Source organism: Saimiri boliviensis, chromosome 10 (genome assembly GCF_048565385.1).
Source record: "Saimiri boliviensis isolate mSaiBol1 chromosome 10, mSaiBol1.pri, whole genome shotgun sequence".
Classification (NCBI taxonomy): Eukaryota; Metazoa; Chordata; class Mammalia; order Primates; family Cebidae; genus Saimiri; species Saimiri boliviensis.
The window spans coordinates 114,418,889-114,431,158 of record NC_133458.1 but is presented as its reverse complement, the minus strand read 5'-3'; the positions used below and the strand labels follow the sequence as shown (position 1 = coordinate 114,431,158).

At 39.5% G+C, this 12,270-nt stretch overlaps 1 protein-coding gene across 4 annotated transcripts in view; it reads right to left on the bottom strand.

Annotated features, from left to right (window-relative positions):
* GLI3 (GLI family zinc finger 3) overlaps positions 1–12,270 on the bottom strand; it is a 270,545-nt gene that overhangs the window by 106,016 nt on the left and 152,259 nt on the right. For all 4 annotated transcript variants that reach the window (XM_074379780.1, XM_003930761.4, XM_074379781.1 and 1 more), the window contains one exon: positions 8,689–8,794. In XM_074379780.1, the coding sequence (XP_074235881.1) occupies positions 8,689–8,794 (106 nt within the window). The remainder of the gene's footprint in view (positions 1–8,688; positions 8,795–12,270) is intronic.

Here is a 12,270-nt window from a genome sequence, read left to right as displayed (position 1 = left end):
TTCATTGGAAATGCACTCACATGCTCTAAGGCAGTTCCTGCCACTCTGATCATTCTCCCTGCATTATTTTCTTCCTGTACACATATGTGCACACACAAGAGAGAAGAGGCAGAGAATATTTCTAGCACTGCACTTGATGTTTTTCAACATAGACTTATAAAAATTGATGCAATGTCGCCAAATTAGCTAGGTCAGCCCAGGAGATAAACACGGGCCAGCAAGCCATTTACCTTGTTAATTTTTACTGAACTGCAACATAATCATGCCCATTTCTGCTCTGGTCTGCCTTTTACAAAGACCACATCAAAACTAAAAATGGCCAAGATCGCATTTTTCAAACGTGCTTCCGTATAAATTATCTGCAAAAACATCCCTCCTTTTTCTCCGGACTCTGAGGATGAGGTTCAAAATCCACCTCTCTCCTCTGTTTTCCTTTCAGTGTGTTTAGTTTGCTTGGATCACGGAAAACGCAAACATCTTGGTAATGTGTTACTTAATATTCAAAAAGTTAGCAAGCAGGTTCCTGGACACATATCTGCTAACTTTTTATTTTCTCATGTATGATTTTCCCTGGGGCAGGGATGGGGATGCAACAATAACAACAGTGAGTGACAGGCAGCCCTGTGTCATTGGCCTTTGTTCCCCGGGGAACGGTCTGAAATGAACTCGGCTTGCAGTGTGGCTCTAGGAAATGGCATGTCTTTGTTTAGGTGAAAAAAGTGGGGCTCTGTTACCTAAGTGAGGGAGAGACGGCCACATAGGAAGGGCTGCAGGCAGCTTCAGTTTGGGGAGCATTCATCACATAAAACTAACCTCAAAGTATCTTCCCATCGGGACAAATTCTGTTAAAGTTCGATTTTCTCAAACACGTATTTTTAAAAAATAAATAAAATGACGACAGTAAATTTCTGTTTTCTTTGAAGCCAGGCTTAACATGAGTGGAAGCATTGTACTCAAAGAAAAAAGTCTGTTACAGCCCAGTACCTCCCAGGCCCCCGCAACAGGTCTGACAGCAGCCTCTATAGAGTCGGCGGCTTCCGGTTCAGTGAACGTGAATACCTCAGTCAATATCTGCTCCCGGGACCGTGCTGCTGAGCGCAGCACAAAGAACACAGGAATTTCATCCAAGAAGCTAGCCCTCAGACTCTCTGAATATACACCATAATTAGGGCCTGCTTTCTCTGCAACTAAGGACCAAATTCAATATTTCAGTCATTAGAAATACTGCAAAACAGAAAGGAGTATCTGCCCTTTGAGTACAATTTATCTGTTTTGTGGTTGTTTCTTAACGCAAAGTGAAGCGTGTATTGGTGGATTTGGATTTATGTGCCAGCTCATCAAAATTTTAGAAATTTAGGAGCTGAAACTCAACCAACTTTTCATATCTATGAAGAAGCTATGAATCTAGGTGGCCTAAGGGAGTTCTTGAAAATTAGGCAGGCCTTAAACTTTTTCAGTTAACCATGAGAAATGACAACCAGAAAATAAGGCTTATTTTATTTTTTGGTTTGACATAATATGCAGTAAAATATGTGAAGAATAGCAGTAGAAAAGCATAAAAGTAGAAAACATGACACACGGCATTGTTCATAGAAGAAGAAAAATAAAGCAGAGAAGGAAGTACACAGTGAGGATGGAGAAGGAGTATTATTTTAGACAAAGGGTTGGCAAACTTTATCTTTCAGGCATTTCAGGTCATATTCTCTGTCACAGTTACTCAACTCTGCCCTTGTATTGCTAAAGCTGCCACAAATAATACTAAATAAGGAGTGTCACTGTGTTCCAATAAAACTTTATTGGCAAAAACAGGCCATGAACCATAAGTGGCCCATAGACCACAGTCTGCCAATCTCTGTTTTAAATAGCTGTTCACAGAGAACCTCTCTGAGAAGGAGAAACTGAGCAGGGAAATGTATGAAGGGAGGGAGCAAGCCACAGGTATCTGAAGGAAGAAGGCTCCAGGCAGATAGATACACATTGTGATCTAGTCCAACATGGCTTCCCTTCTATTGGGTCTATGATTATAATCACTCATTATTATCCACCCAATGTTCTAATAGTCTTCTCAAATGTGATTGTTAAGTACTGGTTCAACACTCCACCCAGGTGATGAGTCACAATTTACCAAACCACTCCTGTGGCTGAACATGTAAACCGTTCTGTTGTTTAGTGTTATACATTCTACAGTCAAAGACTAATAAGCATCTCATTTTTGGGCTACTCAACAGGCATATTAGGGCAAAAGGCCTGAACATGGCTTTTAATGGCTCTTCCCACACCCTGCCATACTTAAGCCTTAGGAATGTGCAGAAGACAATGACAGCCAGTAACACTGAAAACTTCCTATCAGGTGTTGTTAGAAATAGTTGTACTCAACCAGGAAGTAGAAACTAGAGCAGCCATGTCTGTGGTCTTCATTTTCACTGGTGTGGAGTCTGATGCCTGGGTTAACACAATGGCACTACCTACTTGTAAGCTAGGTAGCTCCTCTGTGGTCAAGGTTTCCGTATCTTTAAAATGAAACTAATAGTAACTCCAGCACAGAGTTGTTGTAAGTATTATAGGAGATGACTACACAAAGTCTTTAATATTGTGCTCAGCCTACAGTAAGTACTCAAAAATGACAGCTATGGTCATGATCATACATTTTTCCATCTGAATTGTCCATTTCTTTTTTGCCCTTATCTTTGATATTGTTACGTACTTAAATTGTTCATTTAAGATGGCAAATTTCATTCATTTTTATTCCATGTGTAGGATCTGGAAAGCAACAATACATTAACTAGTACTCAGTCACATAAGGGGACCAGTAACTGCTTTAATATCAGGAAATCCATTTGACAGTGGAGAGCATCTGACATGGCAATAGCTACTTTTAACAGAGTCTCTTCTATCAAAAGTAGTAACTGAGCTTTTGTTTTTTGAATCCTAGCTTGCTGGTATGAGGTGACACACTCAAGCAAAAACAAACAAAAAATGATGGTAATAGCAGTGGTCTATTATTTTTATCATCATTAAAAATAATATTTATTTAGGAGCTGCTATACGTAGAGCATGGGCTCAGCCTAGTAAATGCAAAGAAATACACAGATAGTCTTCACCCTGAGAGATGTAATTATAATTTAGTTCGTGTTTTCTTTTTCTTTTTTGGGAGGGTGGGGAGTGTGTTAATTTTTGCTACAGTATTTACTAGAGTTTGTAATTTGATATGTCATTGCACTTTATCAGTCTCCATAATGTTTACGGTAAAGTACCAATACTGGGGGTGGAGAGAACTTTCCTTTGTTAATTTTAAGTTACACTACTAAAATATTCCCAACTAGTTATGCCCCCAAGTATAATTATAAGGTTTTACTAAATCTCCATATTTTACTGGAAACTTTCCTGAAAATGAAACGAAAGAAATCACTATTACCTGTACAGGCCCAATACAGAGTTTTAAGTAAGTAGCTACACTGAAGAGGCTCTCTTGGAATAAGTATATGAGCTCTCAGTAAAGACAGTACCAGGACAAGCAACATGCTAAATTTGGGAGAGGAGAACTCAGTAGTAACCCTGGCCATCTACTTACTATTTCCTTCTCTAAGCTTTTACCATAATGATATGTCTTTTCTTAGAGCTTTTTCTCTCTGGGAAGAAATGTATTTATTCATACTCCAAACTTGCCTCTCATCTCCCTGCTCTCATTCCGAACAGGCAGCCATAATTACGGGGGTGAGGCCTTACCTATTTCCAGTGCACTCTATTTCATAGCTGATATTAATGATCTTCATGTACTGAGTCCTCTCCCCGAGGTGAAGGGAGGTGGGCCACTTTTAGTGGGAAGAACAGCTCTCCTTACTTAGGTGGAATAATTCCAGAGAGTGTCAGGCAGCCTTGGAAGGAGCCACATTGGCTCAACAAAGAAAAAAAAAAAAGAGCTGACAGAACAGAACAGAACATGAGTGCTCATTTTCCCTAAGAAGAAAAGCTGGTTTTCGAAAGTAGATTAGTAAAGTGGATGGTGAAATGCAACAGCCTCTATGTGAGCTGGCTTGGGGTGCAGTACTGTTCACATCCACGGCACAAAGCAGGAGCAGCTCACAGTTCGACGGGCAAGAAGATCGGTGGGGCTTAATTACAGCAATGGATTAGTAACCAAGGACCCAGCTTTGGAAAATGAATTGCAGATCTCAGTATGAAACAGAAGGACAGTTCAAAATTCAATTCATACTGGTCCATAAATGAGAAAACCTTGGCTCAGAAAGGTTGTACGTAAGGGCTAAATTACTTTTTCCCAAGAAAAATCCAGAATGAATGAAATCAAATGTAATTTAAAGCTACTTTATAATTTGGGTTTCCACAAATACACGTCTACTTCTAAAAAGGAAGCATGCTTAATTGAGTTCTAACACTAAGAAACAAAAAACGCACACTCAAAATGCAAGAGAGAAAGTACTTTCATTATTACTGTGGAAAGTAGTCACTTGACAATGCCATGTATTCTGGGGTACTAGGTGATAATATGCCAACTGCCTGAATTTCCAAGTGAAATTTTAAAAATTAGTACTTATTTTTATCTTAGCAGGCATCATTTGTTCCCATAGACTACAACAGTGCCTCCTTGAGTTAGGAAAGGACCAGCCCTGACGTCAACAATGCAAGGCAGGAACCACAGAGGAGACCAAGAAGTAAAAATACATACACAAAATACGACTATGTGTGTAGAGACTCAGGTTCTTTCATTAATACACAAAATAATCTCGGTAATAAAGCAGACTCACTCTGATATTTTTTCTAAAACATTCTACTTCTTGTGATTTACCTTAACAAGTCTCTCAAACGATTTGAGAGTGGGAGAGAGAGCAACACTTCCGTTGTCCGCTGGGCCTAAGACCTGGTAAATTCAGTGACTAACTTTCAGAAGAAATGGGAAGTTTTCTCATATCCAGTGTTTCTTAATTTTCAAATTACTTGAATTAAACAAATGCAATGCAGGAACTGCACATTTTACAAGACGATCTTTACGTGACAACTCAGGGAGCGATAATATTTATATTCCAGATCCTACTTAGAAGTTCTGAGTCTAAATTCATAATTTTGAGTTAAGAAACCAAGTGCCAATAAATTATAATATTATTTCTAGTGCTGTATTTAAATTCATTCAAGTTTCTATACTCATTCTACACTGCCTAACCATAAACTGTGGATAACACCGTAAGGATAAGCAGGGCAAGCTAAACACATTCCATTTAACAAACTGGGTTCTTTAATACAAACTGACGTATTTCCGTACATATTTATAAGGCATAGTGGTTATTATTAGGCTGTAATTGCAGTTGTTCTAACACCTAATAAGCCATGGTTGGAAAAACAAAGGCAGGTTAATTTGTGATTTCCTCTACTCATTCAGAGGCAAATTAAGTGTCAAACAGCTAATACGGAACATATTTCATTTTATGAGATTTTAATTTAATTCTGCACCATATCGTTGATGCCTTAATATAGGGTGGTTTATCTAAAAAGAGGAGCAATTTATAAACCTCATTCAATAGAATCTTTAATGATAGGATATGGTAGCATAATTACAGAAGCGCCCGCCCTTCTTCTAAATAGAGATCTGTCTGCATTTCCATCAACACAAATCCTTGTTTTTAAGAGACTCGTAATTTAATTTTTCAAGCTGGCACCAGAAGAACAATTGTGTATACAAAATAATGAGAATATCTCCAAACTTTGTCTTCTTATAATTAAAATATTTATTGCAAAAACAGTACTCCTTCACTTGATCTCATTTTCTTTAAGACAAATATCTAGCAAACAGTTTGGAATTCAAGTTTTGTATGAAGTGATTTTACTTTCCTAGGTAACTGATTTACCCCTCAGCAAATACGTGCTTTTAAGATTTCTATAACCAAGTCACATTTGCCTAGATTAGCCTCCACTTTCAGGGTGATCACAGGTGTCTGCTCATCATACCTCAGAAGGTGCAAGAGCAACCCAGGGACTCATAACTGAGCAAGGGCAGAATAGAAACTCCCAGTATTTTTCATGCCCCCAAGTGCCTGGAATGCCAACCCTCAGCATTTGTTTAGAGCTCTGTGCTTTTCAGAGTGCTTACATGAACATTATTTCATTGAACTCTCCCTGCGCTATGAAGAGCTGGGTACAGCAGATAGCTTCATCTCCATGTAATGAAACCAGCACATGCAAATGTCAGTGGCCAGAGTGCACAGCACAAGTGAGTGGCAACACAAGAACAGGAATTGGAGCTCTCTGACTGTTCCTCCCCCGACTCCCAGACTGGGCCAATGTGAGCGTCCACTGAGCACCTTTTACAAAGTGCCTGACCAAGTGCAGGGCACTGCCTACAAAACTAGCAGGAAGCAGTGACTGCTAACAATAAATCACCAAGCAAGAGGAGAAGCACCACAATAATGCTACATATAAGATGCTATAAAAACAGTCTCTGGGATGGCACTTGAATTAGTCCTTGAGGATGACTATAAGCAGGAGTTCACCATGCAGAGAGGGAAGGCCACTGAGACCAATGCAGAGAGAATGTCACATAACAAAGACCCAGGGGCATGACATGCCCAGCTTCCTGGGGCCTACTTCACAAGCAGAGGGTCCACCCAGGGCCCTGCCAGGACGCACCAAAACCAAGCAGTCCCAGGAGGCCACAAACCTATAAGCTCACCATTCTCTTGCCCACAGCAATGATGTTCCCTCTAGGAACCTTCCAGGACTTCTCCTTTGAGGCTCGGGATTATCTATCAGCTTTACATTATGAATCTTTTTGATAATTATACATTTAGGCTACTAGAGAATAATTTAGTCAGATGCTGCTGAAGTATCCAAAGCTTGGCTCAAAAGGCAGGAAGAACTAAAATCCAAAGAAAACCCAACTCAACAGTCACACCCGAAATGTGACTCCCCCAACTCCCGCTATGAGGATGGTCCAGATGCAACCTGCCTTGTCTTGTGATGTTATCATCATGGGCCAACACAGGTCAGCAAGCAGGGCTCAGAACGCATAGCAGGGGCTACAGGAGAGTTTGCTGTTATATTCTGCCATAGAACCAAGACATGAAATTTGTATTGATAAATTCATATTTGAATTTCATTATAAGAAAACTATAATGAATGCAGAGGAAATAGTTCAGCCTATCATATAAACTCATTTAAAAGATTTCTCTAGAGCATCGTTTCTGAAAGAATGAAGAACTCCAAAATTCCATAGAAAAATCTGATTTAAATTAACTACATCACAGAGGCTCCAGTCTGGGAGGAATTAGCCATCAATGTCTCCAAGGCCTATCTGGCCCCTGCATGCTCTGAACCATGGGGCAGAGCCTCATCTGAGATGCATGTGGTCACATCTGTACCATAAAACCTCTGTATAACGGGGTGAATTACATGTCATGTTTCAGGCTGAACTTGGAATTTCCTTCCCTTTGTATAGGGAATTTTTAATTGGTCTCTTGGTTTTATTTGAGAGTATTTTTAGCAGGCTTCAGAACCCTGTAAATACTTACTTGTGTTCCAGTGAAAAGTCAAAGAATAAGTCACAAGTTTCTGCATTCTCTCTCTATAAATACCCACTTCTCCTTTAATGCTTATAGAAGTCTGCAACACAGATTTATTACTTACCTCCAGGCAAATCTGCTCTGAAATTACAATCCAGTAATGGGAGATGGATCCAAAAAACTGTTGGTAAAATATTATATGTGTACTTGGGCATGTAGTTAGGATTGTTAATATCAATTAATTCTGTTCACAGAGGAGGACTTGTTTTAAAACAACTTCATTTTTCTTTGGCATAATATGTAATTACACAGCTGTAACTAATAGCCATGGAGATGCAATCTACCATCTGAATAACCAGCGTTATTCTTCAAAGTATTATTTGTGCTTTTCTAACTTTACTGTCTCAGAATAATGGGTGATTATTAGATTTGACTAAATGTATATATCAAGGCTGTTGGCAAGGGACAGCCCATCCCAGAGAGTGGCTCCAATTATTATAGTACATGACAGTTTCCTGGACAGTACTACAAAAGAATACTACTTTATTTTGCAAGTCCACCATCCTTTACTTCCTCCAAACCAAGTAAGATGGTATTTATTTCCAAGAGATTTTCTTTTTTCCTTTCCTAATGTATGTTATCACCAGCATTCTTTCCTTCTGTCTTTCTGTAAACCATGTGCTCAATCAGATTTGCCATTTTGTTTGGGTGACATTCCCATCAATCAAGTGACTTTTGGTGTACTTACATAGGGGCTATGAAATTTACCATAAAATTTTCATTAGAATTCACTGTGATCCCTAGAACAGGACTTGCATGTTACAGAAATTTTAACATAAAAAAACTTCAAACCTAATGTCGACCAAATACATATTCTGAGGGTAACTTTCCATTAGGCTTTTACTTTTTAATTTAGTATTTATAGCCCACAGAACACACGTCAGCAAAATATATAGGAAATATCTGTCGGTTAACTAGTGTGACAGGCATTCCTCAGGAAGCGGCAGGGATTTGCTTCAGTGAATCCACGAACTGACAGGCTTGCTATATTTCAAAAGTAAATCTTACACTTCTATCACATCTTCCAAGCCCAGTGGATGTGCCATTAACAAAAAGTCCTGAGACGGTAAAAGCCAGCATCTTGTTTCATTTCATTAATGAGGAAAGTGTTAATACTTACATATGCAATGGAGGAATCGGAGACGGATCGTAATGGTAACGGCCCTCATGATGTCTGGCATCAATTGGTACAGGAGGATGGAAGGCAGGGAAAAGATGAGGTGGATCTGATAAAAAAAAAAAAAAAAAGAGCCCAATCTGTATCGAATGAACACTTTCAAGCAGCATTCTGATTCACAAAGCATCGGTGCTGTACGATTACACCCTCGCTACCTACACTTAACCTAAGAACTTGTGGAAGATCTCTTCAAGGTTAGTTATAAGGCTATGTGAGGTCCTACAGAAGCATGACTGAGTAAGGAGAGCCTGCACCTTCCTGAGAAGCTAGAGCCTGTGACTGACTGCAACCAACACCCAGCGGGAAAGCAAGAGAAGAACACCACGGCTCCTTATCTTGAAACATAGGCTGACCAGAGGAGAAGGGCTGAAGGGAGCCACAAAGCCAAGAGGAACAAATTTGAACACACTTGTTTGAAAAATGAAATTATATTGTCAAGATTTAGACGACAAAGACATTGTAATACAAATACTAGTTTCATTTCTCCCATGCTCATGATGCTTTTAAGAATGGAAAGGTTCGCTAGAATCTGTGGCTGATATATATATGCACGTACACATGCTTCCATTTTTTTTTTTAAACTTAAATGCATATTCCCCTCCTTCTTGGCCTGGGTTAGGCCTCCACAGCCCCTACACAAAGGCAGCAAATCTATGCCCTGGCCAGAGAAATGCTGTGCGGAGATGAGCTGACCCACTCAGACTCACATAGAGAGAGATCTAGAACAAAATTCAGGGAATTCCTCCCAAGATAGCATTAACAGTCACCTTGACCCCAGCGCCCCTCCTGTTTCTGCCATTCCCCAGTCCACTGCTCCGGGTTCCTGAGCTCCTGGGTGAGTGCTCTTCTTTAAAAATAGCTCCCCCTTCCCCACTTAGTCCTAGAAACTCACACCCACTGTCTCTGAAAATAAACTTCTACTTTTCTTAAAAAAAAAAAAAAAAAAAGTAGTAATTCACTGTAAAAACTGAAGAGACTTTTAACAGACTTTATAATTAGAAGCATGAATGATAAGTCAAGGTTTTCCCAAGTTTCAAGAAGCAAAATGAATGGATCCAAAACCCGGAGGTTTGACTCCATGGCTATGAAACTAATACGACAGCAAACGTGCCAGGCCACGTTCTTCAAATATGATGGGTCCACACTGGTCATGCTGGGAGCCTGCCCAGAGAGGACTGATGAGTACACCAGTAAGCCTCAGAATGGCTTCCAGTTATTTCGCCCTAGTGCTGAGGGTAGCAGGTTCTAAAGGCGATTCCAAAGGGGGCCCTCTCCGCAGACAAGTTCCGATGGACTATTTAAGAATGCACAGAGCATCCCCACGGGGGTGCAGGAGGCTGGAAGGCCATGCCAAACAAACAGATTAGGAGGTGGCTGCACCCCCTGAGGTCAGCAACACCACTGTCCCAACTGGGTAGAAGTGGATGATTCTTAGATGTGTGTAGTGTTGAATTCAGGTGGTTTTGACTGCCTTCCCTATCCATTATTCTATTTTCCAAATTTTCTTCGACAAGAAACTGCTAGAATATAAGCATAACAAACATGTTTTTAAAATTATAACACATTACTTCCCTTGTTTTGATTTTGTCCTTGCTGCCTTCGAGAATCTAAGACTGTTTACGAAGAAAAAAAATCAAGTAAGAGTAAAAAATGATGAGCACAGATTGATAGAAGCTCTTCGGTCTACCAGGGAAGAACCCAAAGCTGTAATTCTACAGTTTACCAGATCTAGAATCTAGAAAACTTCCAAGAGGGCTATTGTACTGAAAATGTCAATTACTCACTGTACTCTATGACTGTCACAATACTGAGGAGGTGGGGTTGGGTGGTATAGAGAGAGGAAGGAATCACTTTGATCTTGTATCACTGTCACTGTAGTACTACAATATACAACAATGCTGAAAATTCAACAGGTGAGGGATGACTAATGACCTGATCATTTATCACACTTTATACATTTTATGAAATCCATATAAAAATTGATTATATTTTAAGTTCACCACTTAGTACATAATATGAAAGGATGTAGGTATTATTCTTGTTATGCAAATATTGAAAGTTGATTTGCTAAGTTTGAAAGTTTAAGCGGAATCTTTATTCAGCAATGTTGGGAGCTTCATTGCTACACATAACTCAGCCATCATGACAATTAAAAGCCACCCTCTGTAGAACCAAAGATTCCATCTTACTTAACCATTTTCAAAGGAAATTATTCATCTTTCTTAAAACAATATAAAATCAAGCGGGGTCATCGTTTGCACTAGTTTGAAAGCCTGAATATACTAGTGAATGTTTCCTGATTTTAAACTTTAAAACAAACCCAAATCAATCAGATTGAAATCCAGTGAGGGTGGATGGCCATGAAATATGGGGTGGCTCTTTCTCTTCCACACCTTCGAGCTATCGCTGCCGATGCAAACTTGCATGGCCTGCAGACTTCTTACTTAATACACATCATCTGCTCTTGGAAATCAGAGAAATAAACCCACTAGATCAGGGTGTGAATTCAACATTCATAAAGTCTTAGCTGCTTCCTCAGAGCATCTCACATGCACCAGTTTGTGCATCTGTTTTGAGGGATACTGACAACTATGTCAGAGTTGGAAGGTATTTTCACTTCTTTACTCCATGGAGCTTGGCTGTGTTCTGCATGATGAAATTCTCTCCACCAGATAAGTGGGTGTTAACTGTACCTGGTTTTCTCTATGTGGGTGAAACTAGGAATTATGACAAAGTACAAATCCATGTTTTTCATACACATAGGGCTCAAAATGTGTTAACTTATTCCACATTTAATGTATGGCTCACATATCCAGGAAGAAACAGTCACTACCTTTTATATGAGTATTTATAGTGAAGTTCCAGTGATTACGTGTATGGAGTGAAGACCACCCAATTAACCCCATAAAATGAAAAGCGTGTACCCAACAAATATAAAATTCTCTTCCTCAAGGAAAACCTACAATGCTGTCATGAACATTTAAAAGATATTGCCACCTTCTTATTTTCAAGAAATTATTTTTTCAGGATTCACCTTCTCTCTCTCTCTGCACCCTCTGAGGTCAGCAACACCACTGTCCCAACTGGGTGGAAGTGGATGATTCTTAGATGTGTGTAATGTTGAATTCAGGTGGTTTTGACTGCCTTCCCTATCCATTACTCTATTTTCCACCCTTTCTCTCACCCTTTCTCCCTCTTTCAGAAAGAAGGAGAAAATGACCTAGTACTGCAAAAATAAATCTGAGAGGAAAATATAAAACACAATTACTGAGGCACTAAGTAGTCATTTCTCGCTGTTGGGTCCATGGTGTTCTGGGAATTTAAAAGTTAATCCTGACTGAAAGTATGTGATGCATCCTGTAACACTGTTTGCACCAGATGTTTGTTTATGTCCCAATGAAATTTATGAATTCTACACTCGAGAATTAGGTTTAAATAAAGAACAGAAAATTAATGGATATGATCTGATTTGACCAGACATCTGGTTTTGGTTTAAGCGTTTCACTGTTTCTACGTTTCCCCTCT